Genomic DNA, 10810 nt, shown 5'->3' on the forward strand with positions numbered 1-10810 from the left:
CCATATGTGCGAGTATGGACTACTAGTCGATTCGCACACCTCTTGGGCCCCTTGCCTGGTCAGGCTAGCATTCTATGGTGCTATTGTCAAACACTCGGTAGGAATAGTAACCATTGTAGCATTATGATAAATACAATGATCTTTTTTTTTTTCCATAACAGGGTCCGTACTCATCGTAAAGGGGATAATTCCCCAACGCATGTAAGATACAATGATGCATGAGGTCCCAACATTTTTCATTTATGAAACCATATAAACAACCCCTTCCATTTTGTTTCATATCATATCATTTTTATAACATAACTTTAAAACATATTTCGGGGTTGTATATCATGTCAAAACATATTTACTATGTATCATGCTTGTCATACATCGTGTTATATCATATTATGCATATAGCATATCCTTCAACATACCCATATCATATTACGCAATCGGACATCATATAACATATCCTTCACCTTTTCTAACTTCATTCAACTTGAATTTAAGCAATCGGACATCATATTGACCCTAATAGCCTTAAAAAAAGTCAATTTCAGCTCCGGGATAGTAAAAAAAGTAGGGGATGGTATCAAATTGTCTATACCTAGTCGTGCCAGATAGCTAGATTTTTTAGTTGTAGAGCCATCAAGTCGTTAACGTTGCCGCATAAGCCAAGGAGTCGGCGATTACAAACAGTGACACGTGTCGCTAGGGGGAGATGACGCGCACGGGTCATGAACCGGGTTGAGGTGCGGACTTCTAGTCAAGTGTGGGAGTCACGAATTGTGTTTCCTAACCTTGTGCATTTGGGCCATAGAGGTTATTCGGTCATGGATTACTGTAGTGTGTCTAGGTCGACCGTAAGTTATGAGCTTCGTGGTGTGAGCATGACCTTAAGTGGGTTATTGGACAAAAACCGACCTACATAGCTCGACTGATTCTCGTGGTGTGAGCATGACCTTAAGTGGGTTATTGGACAAAAACCGACCTACATAGCTCGACTGATTCTATATTGATTCTTTTATATCACACTCCTCACAATGCCCATGGTCAGACACTTGATAACCCAACTTAAGATAGAAAGTTAGATTGAGTTGTAAAACAAATCAAGTTGTTTGGATTACCAATCTAACCCATCCGAAAATATTGGAGTCTTGGTCTTAATTTTGGTATTGTACTGTGTAAAAGGTTGCACAAACTCCATGATCATCCATCCCACACGTCAAGGACAGCACAAACCTTGTGGTCATTTCTTCATCATTATATCATCTACCGTTAAAGGAATGGAAAACTAAACGTTATATTAGAGAGAGAGAGAGAGAGAGAGAGAGAGAAGAGAAGAAGAAGTCACTCCCTTTGCACGTGCATCTCACACCACCCCGCTCTTCACATTTCCCTCCCTTCACCAACCCATTCATAACGTCTCTAGAAAGCGATTATTCAAAAGAAACTTCCTCATTTTCGCCAACCTTTCCCACGAGACTAACGTGGCCCTCTCTCTTTATAAAACCAATCCCTACAATAATTCCTTCTACATTGCCTTCACATGGCTGATGCTGATCACCAATTCCCTCGCCGGAAAGACCTTGGCAAACGTACCTCCTCCACTACCAACACCGACACCAGCTCCGCCACCCCTACCGACATCGGGGCTACCACCGCTCCCTGTGGTGCCTGCAAGTTTCTCCGTAGAAAATGTGTCAATGGCTGCATCTTTGCACCGCATTTTGCCTCCGATCAGGGCGTTGCTCGCTTTGCCGCCGTGCATAAGGTGTTTGGAGCGAGTAATGTATCGAAGCTGCTGCTGCATATTCCGCTCAGTCGCCGCCGTGCATAAGGTGTTTGGAGCGAGTAATGTATCGAAGCTGCTGCTGCATATTCCGCTCAGTCGCCGAAACGACGCCGTCGTTACCATTTCTTATGAAGCTCAGGCTAGACTCTCCGACCCTGTCTATGGCTGTGTCTCAACTGTACTTGCCCTTCAACAACAGGTCTTCTTTTTCCTGTGATTTTTTAAACTAACAATATTTTATAACATATTATTTATTGATGCATATTTTTCAAGACAAATTATAGATAAGTTCGTAAATTTTGTTGTTGCTTCCTTACCAATAACGAAGATATTTACGCAAAATTTTAATAAAATTATAATGATGCTAAATAAAACCAATTTTAAATTATAATTTATCCATTTCTAAATTTTGAAGGAAAATAATATTTATAAATTTTTATACTCCTTTAAACACATTAATTTAGCTGGCTAAATTTAAATTTTTTAAAAATATTTAGAAAAATTAAAATTGAAATATATTTATCAATTTCAGGTGGCATCTCTGCAAGCGGAGCTTGCGGCGGTTCAAAGTCAATTAATAAGCAGCAGGTTGGCATTTGCAAGTGCAATTCAAAGCGGAGCTTGCGGCGGTTCAAAGTCAATTAATAAGCAGCAGGTTGGCATTTGCAAGTGCAATTCAGAACTCACAGCCACCGCAAGTGGGAGTGCAGCTGCAGCCCGCATACTCCAACAACTCCTCCATCTCTGTCTCAGCCTCCACCTCCGCTCATAATGCAATCAATTTGAGCAGTTTTGCTTCCAATTACGACCTTCCGACGGAGACTGCCCCATCTCCCCATCACTTAGAGCCTCTCCATCTCCCCCGCCGATCCATCGAAGACGAGGAAGATGAGGAAAATAGCCAGCTCCCCACCATCTTTGCCGACGACCTACTCCGCCCACGATGATCCAGTCCCTTCACCTTCATTTTCAATTCATAAACCAATGCCATCGGGATGAATAACATTGAAGTCATTTTCCATCAGCTTTTCCTGCTAACATTAAGATAGAATCAATGTTGGAGGAAAACAAAACCAATGGAATCAAGTTTTGAAGTCAATGTTCTACTTTAAAAGTAGCTGTGCTAGTTGTGATCGAAAGAAAATAAAATTGAAGTAATTAAAACTAATCGATTCAATCGGTACTAAATGTTCGAAGTTTAGTTCAGTCTATTCAATTTTCTAAAGCAAAAAGCTAACGGGTTAGCGCACGTGTATTTTAGTTCAACAATAAGTGTGGAATTTGGAATCAAACCTTTAGCCTTTAAGTCAATGATATAATGCCTCAACCAGTTGATGAGTGGTGCTTAAGTTGACTCAGTTTGGATATATATAATAGCAAGTTTTGACCTACTATATGTCTCTACTAGGTCAAGACCCTAGTAAACTCAAAACCATATCAGCTTCGAGGAGCTAGTCTAGAAAGTCTTGAAAATGAAGTTCGAGATTTAACCGCCTAGACGCTCTAAGAATTTAGTTAACCTCTATGACACTTGGGGAATACTAAATAGGCTTACTAGGCCTAATAGCAGTGTGAACGATATCACTAGAGTCTCTACCTTCTATTTTCTCTAGTACACCATACCATTAGGCTATCTAGTGGGATATGGAGCCTGATGCCTAGATCTGGTAGATATATATTTGAAAGATATTTCGTAAAGATATGATAGAGATATATATGGTAGAGATTTGGTAAATATTTGGTAGAGATATATTTGTTAGATTATAGATAGTAAGTTTAAATATTTGGAAGCTATATTTATATTCAGTAAATTGAAACCATATATATAACCTACTTAGTGATCTCAAAATGTACTTCTCCTCATTTTATGTATTCTCTATTGTTACATCCCTGAAATCATCAATAATAAAACCTTTAGCAAATATTCCTCCTTGTATTTTCTCTCTCCTATTCTTTGTGTTCATCTCGAGTGTGTGCGTTGTTGAGTGATCCTAACAATTGGTATCAAAGCTAACAATTGGTATTGATCCTAACAACTGGTATCAGAGAGAGGCGAAAGTCACCATGATCTGTGAAGATAGAAAGTTCAAAGATTGGAATTGAGAAGTTTGATGAATCCGATTTCGATTTCTGGAAGATGCAGATTGAAGATTAGTTGTACCAGAAAGATCTTCACAAACCCCTATTGGAGGTGAAGCCGGATACCATGACCACGGAACAGTGGAAGCTCAAGGATCGACAAGCCTTAGGGATGATCTGGTTGACGCTATCCAGAAATGTGGCGTTCAACATCATCAAGGAGAAGATAACGTTAGATCTGTTGAAGGCGCTGTAGAATATGTACGAAAAACCGTCGGCAATGAACAAGGTGTTGATGCGGACATTGTTCAATCTATAGATGTCTGAAGGTGGATCTGTTGTGGACTATATAAATGAATTCAATATGATCGTAAGTCAACTGAGTTCGGTGGAAATTAATTTCGAGGATGAAATTAAAGCATTGATTTTGATGTCATCTTTACCCGAGTCGTGGGATACTGTTGTTTTCGTAATCAGCAATTTCCGAGAATCTGATAAACTAAAGTTTGATGAAATTCGAGATGTAGTTCTCAGCGAAAGTATTCGTAAACGAGAACTTGGAAATTCATCTGGGAGTGCTCTTAGTGTTGACCAACGGGGAATAAGTAAATCAAAGGCCCCAAACAATGAGTGATCAAAATCAAGGAACCGATAAAAATCTCCAAACAAACCAAATGTAAAGTGATGGTGTTGTGGAGAAAAAAGTCACTTTCGGGCAGATTGTACAAAGAGGAAGCATAATCACAAATCAGAGAATGACGATGATTCGATACATCAGCAAAAGACATTGGAGATTCTCTAATCTTCAACGTGGACAGTCCGATTGAATTCTGGATTTTGGATTCGGGTGCATCTTTTCATTCGTCTCCAAATAAAGAGTTGTTTCGAAATTTTAAGTCTGGAAGTTTCAAGAAGGTGTATCTTGCCAACAACAAAGATTTGAAGATCGAAGGAAAATGGGATGTCTGCATAAAAACTCCGGCAGGAAATCAGTGGACATTAAAGGATGTCAGATATATTCTTAGTCGATGTCTGCATAAAAACTCCGGCAGGAAATCAGTGGACATTAAAGGATGTCAGATATATTCTTAGTCTCAAGAAGAACCTGATCTCTATTGGTCAGTTGGATAGCACAGGTTATGCAACAAAGTTTGGTAAGAGTTCATGGAAAATTGTGAAGAGTGTTATGGTGGTAGCACGTGGCACAAAATCTGGAACTTTATACACCACTGTGGAAAATTGTGAAGAGTGTTATGGTGGTAGCACGTGGCACAAAATCTGGAACTTTATACACCACTGTAGGGTGTATGAACAGAGTTGCTGTTGCTGAGAGTGCTTCAAATTCAAGTATATGGCACAATAGACTTGGTCATATGAATGTTAAAGGAATGAAGATGTCAGCTGCAAAAGAAGTTTTGGAACTTCTGAAATCTGTTGATATGAGTCCTTGTGTGAACTGTGTTATGAGCAAACAGAAACGAGTTAGCTTCATAAAGACTGTCAGAGAATTGAAGAAAAGTATCGGGACAACGAAGCAAGTGGGAGGTGAGGTTGAGTTGCAGAACAATTCACAGAGTGATGTTGTAGAAGATACTCAAGAAACTTCTAAGACTGTTGCTGAGAAACCAGAGGTGAAGCAAGTGGGAGTTGAGGTTGAGTTGCTGAAAGATTCACATAGTGATGTTGTAGCGGATATTCAAGAAACTCCTGAGACTCTTGCTGAGGAACCAGAAAGATTCACATAGTGATGTTGTAGCGGATATTCAAGAAACTCCTGAGACTCTTGCTGAGGAACCAGAGGTGAAGCAAGTTGGAGTTGAGGTTGAGGTTGAGGTTGAGTTGCTGAAAGATTCACTTAATGATGTTGTAGCTGATACTCAAGAAACTCCTAAGACTGTTGCTGAAGAACCGGAAGAGGAGCAAGTAACACCTAAGCAGGTGTTGAAAAGATCATCCAGAGCCATCAAATTACCAGATAGGTATGTACCTTCTTTACACTATCGGTTGGTGACTGATGTAGGGAAATGAAAGCCCCTTGATGAGACCCTACAGTTGGAGGATACAACTATGTGGGAGCAAGTTACGGATGATGGGATGTCTAGGCTTCAGAAATGCGTTGCTCTTTCATCTGCTGAGGTTGAGTACGTGACATTAGCTGAAACTGGAAAGAAGATGATATGGATGATAGACTATCTAGAAGAATTAGGCAATAAGAAGCACGAGAAGATTCTTCAGGTCGATAGTTAGAGTGTCATGCAATTGGCGAGGAACCCAGTCTATCATTCAAAACACAGAAGGTGATACCATTTCACTCGGAGGTTAGTTGAAGATGGTGATGTGTTTGGAGAAGATAGAGGGTCCAAAGAATCTAGCAAACATTTTATGTTGATGTTGGAACATTGAGATTGTGCAAAGCCTTAATTGGTATGTATTGGTATGTATAGATTGAGAATGAAATTCTTGGTTGACTTGTTGGAGTTGACTGGACCCGTCTCTAATTGGAGATTGTTGCGGTTGACTGGATCAGTCTCCAAGTGGGAGATTATTGGGATATGAAGCCTGATGCCTATATCTAGTAGAGATATATTTGGAAGATATTTCGTAAAGACGCCATAGAGATATTTTCGTAAAGACGCCATAGAGATATATATGGTAGAGATTTGGTAAAAATTTGATAAAGATATATTTGTTAGATTATATCTCGTACATTTAAATCTTTGGAAGCTATATTTAGTAAATTGAAACCATATATATACCATATTAAGTAGTGCTCTCAAAATGTACTTCTCTCCATTTTCTGTATTCTCTCTCGTTGTACATACCTAAAGTCATCTATAATAAAACCATTAGCCAATATTCCTCCGTGTATTTTCTCTCTCATGTTCTTTGTGTTCATCTTGATCGAATGTGTGCGTTGTTGAGTGATCCTAACAATTGATATCAGAGCTAACAACTAGTATCGATCCTAACACTATCAACGATCCTAAGTCGAACCTGATAGCGCCCCTACCAAGCAGTATGTATATAGAAGCTAGTTTCGTTGAGGTGAGTAGGTACCACTATCATGTGAAAATGCTTGGGGGTCTTTTGAATAGGGTCTTTGTGCTATAAAGCCATCTTGAGAGGGGACAAGAGACCACACATGTAGACTCAGTACTTGGTCGACACACGAGGTTGCTCCCCAAACTTTTTAAATTTATGGCTCCTGTAGAAGGATCTCCAATTAACCTTACACAAAAATATTTAGAGAGATAAAGCCATATTGTTTTACGATATATGACTCGCACCTCCACCTAGGATACTAGTCATCCACTTACAAGACAATGTAAGTTAAACTAAGTTGGAAGAACAAAAATGATAGTTTCACCTTTTACGCCATCCAGTAGAACCGTGCTGCCAAAAACGGTGAACATCTCGAGGTTAGTGACAAGTAAGAGAACTAATTGAAACTTCTAAACCTCTCTAGAAACTTAGATAACTGTTGAATCAAGGTTTACACTTTTTAGGACCCAGAGAGAAGCCTATGGCAACTAATTAGGTAGGGATGAGATTAGAGCCTACTCAAGATGGCTTACTAAGTATGTTTATAATCACCAAATTCTACTTTTCTTTGTGACTGCTGAGTACTCGTCGAGGTTGGGAAGCACCGAGAGTTGGCACAGTCATACACAATTATAGTGGAGGATTGTCTTGGGTGTTAGTTTTACGATCAGGGGTTGTGGTCCTTTGAAATTTTATATCCCATTCCCTTGTCCCAACTTTCAAATTTGTGTTCATAACCAGCCAAAGGAAGAGAACTTAAAATCCAAAGAATCCAATCGTCCTCCGACCAAAAATGTGGTTAAACAATTATGCACGAAGCCCCAGGGTGGACTTCAAATTTAAATTCAGGCTCCTACTCCTCCCAGTGTAACCGAGAAGGGTCTCTCTCGATTGTCTTCAACATCCTTTCTAAGGATCAATCCCCTCCTTTTCTCCTCTGTCGTCCTCAGAATGAGGTATTTTTCTGTTAATTTTACTGTTTCTTCACATGTTCCAGTCGTGCATTTGATTATCTTTAGCCATTTCTGATTCTGATTATTCGCCATTTTACCTCTTCCTGCATCGTCTTGTTTCTTCCTCTTCAACTTTGTTGCGCTTAGAACAATGTGACGTTTTATCTTCTTTAATTTGGATTCTTGTTTTTGGAATGATTTTTTCTTTTTTTCTGGACCGATGCTTGTAGATGATGTTGTCTGTAATATGTTTGAATGGTTGCAAGACTGGTAAATGTGGGTTGGAATGGATGGAGTTGGGGTTTTGATCACCTTGGTAGAAGAAGGTAGTAATCAAGTCATCACCATAGATTTTCTCGTGTATGCAGTAGCCGTAACCCGGCGGTTCTATGGGCTCAGCGTTCTGATAAGCTTTATCTCACTGTTGCTTTACCTGATGCCAAAGATATTTCTGTCAAGTGTGAACCTCACGGGGTTTTCAGCTTCTCAGCGAAGGGGCTGCACGGCGCATCTTTTGACTTCACTTTGGAACTCTTAGGGTCCATAGTGCCTCAGGTGATCTACTGACTAACTTTTTGATGAACTTCTCTTTTCTGTTTAGGTCTGGTTTAGACTGATCTTGATGTGTCTATAATTGATCTTACACCATGTCTTTGTTGAGGATGGTTGGGAGGGAGTCCTATATTGGCTAATTTAGGGAAGGATCATGGGTTTATAAGTATGGAATACATCTTCGGCCTTTTGGGGAAGTCTAAAGCAAAGCCATGAGAGCTTATGCTCAAAGTAGACAATATCGTACCATTGTGGGGAGTCGGGGTTCCTAACACTTTTAGAAGTCCTTACATATATCACATATACTTTACTTAGGAATGTAGATGGAATATACAAAAAGGAGGAAACCCCAATTCTAAACGAAGTTAGATAAAATACTTAGGAATGTAGATGGAATATACAAAAAGGAGGAAACCCCAATTCTAAACGAAGTTAGATAAAAGCTTGTGAAAGGAGAAAAGTAGCATTTACACCAGCTTAGAGCATGAATGATAACCATTTCAAGAAACCTATAAAAGGAAGAAGTTAGATAAAAGCTTTGTGGACCATATGTGCCATAAGAACACTCTAATCAGCTGAACCCATAAATTTTCATTTTCTTTCCTGAAAGAATGGCCCACCAACATACCAGAGAGGAAAATATTGGTCATGAGTTGCTCCCTTTTCTACTCAACAATTTGAGTTTTCCATCCTCCACATTTCAAAGATTTTGAATATTGTTGATGTTTGGTCGGTCCTTTGCTGATACTTCAGAGTTTAAATACTTGAATTCTCCAACTTTAGTTGATATCCCAAGAGTTTAAATACTTGAATTTTCTAACATTGGTTTATGAATAATTGTAGCCATTGAAATATTAGTTGTGTAATGACCCAACTTTTCAAATTGGACATTAGAGAATCGTTACTACAAATGTGCAAGATGTGGGCTTTTGAAAACATGCAGAAGCTCAAGAAAAGCAAAAGGATTTAAACACAATAAATTTATCAAAACTTCTTAATGTTTAAGATCTTGGGATCCCTAAACAATAAAACTAACTCAAGGGTAAATCAAGCCTTTATTTTGGATGGAGTTTGCAAAGAATAATCTAAATAACAATAATGTATGGAAAGGAAATCATCTGAAAACAAGAACTAAGAACAGGTTTCAAGCAAGACCTCAATCACTAAGAATTTCTGTGTTCTAAAGCAAGACTTCGATCTATCACCACTATCTTCATAGTCTCTCTAGATAAACCCCAATGATATGAACTAAGACATCTCAATCAAGTAATATGAACTTTGGGAAGATGTGAAAAATAACCCACATTAAAGATGAATCAAGTTTTATTAATTTTTAGATGGTTATAAATTTTGGGTAGATGATGGTAAGGGTTTAGATTTTATTTCTTTTAGATTTTATGTTGAGATTTTATTTTTGCCCCAAAAAATGAAAAATATTATGCCATGCATCTATTCTGGCCGGAAAAGGTGCCATTTCCGACAAGAAAGTTATTACTTAATGGAAATGTTAGGAGACTCTTTAAATTCCTATATTCAACCGTTCTTTTTCCTTGAACAACTTTTGCTCTCCAAACTCGTTTATGTGTCCGAGGGTGACTGAAAGAACGGAAAAATTGAGAGTATTAGGGGCAAAAGTGTGTGGATTGGTTTGCGGGTTTTTCTGTGATTTCTCGAAATCGATTAACGTTGCTGTTTCGAAGGAAGAATCAAGTGGAAGTAAACATCGACGTCGGGATCGCTGCGTCGAGGAAGGTAGACCGTTGAAATCGGAGGACGCCACGTGATCGTCGCTGGAAATGGAGAAGACTATGTCGTCGGCGGAGGCGGTGCATCATTGATTAGGGTTTTCGTGAGGTTTCTGGCGAAGGAGATGCAAAGTTGGGTCAGGTCATTCGGCCTCTGAACCAGCCCACGGATGAACATGGGCCGTGTGTGTTTTGACCCAACACAGACGCGCGCCTGCAGCTCCGCTCTTGGCTCCGCACGCGTACTTTCGGCTCAGCTTGGCGGGTACGTCGGCTCGGCTTCGTCAATTCCCACGGCCCAACTTGGCGGCTTAGTTGGTCGGCTCGGTGGCTTGGCATCACTATAATATATCGATTCCAAGGTTTTTGGCCCTCCCAAAATTGTTTTTGCCCTTATTTTTGTCATTCGAGGTCAGTATGGTTCCTAATCGTCAAAAGACAGATTGTGTTGGGAGTTTATCTTGATAAATAGTGAGATTTAGCATGTTATGAGATGTAGGTATGTATGTTATGAAAGGTTCCTAAATTTTTATGTGGTTATTATAAGATGTAATTAACCGTTGGAATTAGCTTGTTGTGAGTGACTTCGATCAAGGCCATCGAGGTAAGTGACCTTACTGTTGGAGTTAACTTACTACGTGTTGTATGATGGTGCATGCCCT

At 39.4% G+C, this 10810-nt stretch overlaps 1 protein-coding gene and 1 long non-coding RNA gene across 2 annotated transcripts in view; one reads left to right on the forward strand and one right to left on the reverse strand.

The window, feature by feature from the left end:
- The first annotated feature begins 1531 nt into the window (after positions 1-1531).
- LOC111471914 (LOB domain-containing protein 20-like) lies at positions 1532-2945 on the forward strand. Its single transcript, XM_023117585.1, has 4 exons — positions 1532-1756; positions 1824-1976; positions 2310-2365; positions 2433-2945. The coding sequence occupies exons 1-4, from the start codon at positions 1532-1534 to the stop codon at positions 2722-2724; spliced, it is 726 nt and encodes a 241-aa protein (XP_022973353.1). The 3' UTR covers positions 2725-2945.
- Positions 2946-6313: 3368 nt separating this feature from the next.
- LOC111471910 overlaps positions 6314-10810 on the reverse strand; it is a 22056-nt gene continuing 17559 nt past the window's right edge. The window contains exon 3 of the long non-coding RNA XR_002715291.1: positions 6314-6324. This is a non-coding gene — a long non-coding RNA (uncharacterized LOC111471910). The remainder of the gene's footprint in view (positions 6325-10810) is intronic.

Source organism: Cucurbita maxima, unplaced genomic scaffold (genome assembly GCF_002738345.1).
Source record: "Cucurbita maxima cultivar Rimu unplaced genomic scaffold, Cmax_1.0 Cma_Scf00060, whole genome shotgun sequence".
NCBI classification, from domain to species: domain Eukaryota; kingdom Viridiplantae; phylum Streptophyta; class Magnoliopsida; order Cucurbitales; family Cucurbitaceae; genus Cucurbita; species Cucurbita maxima.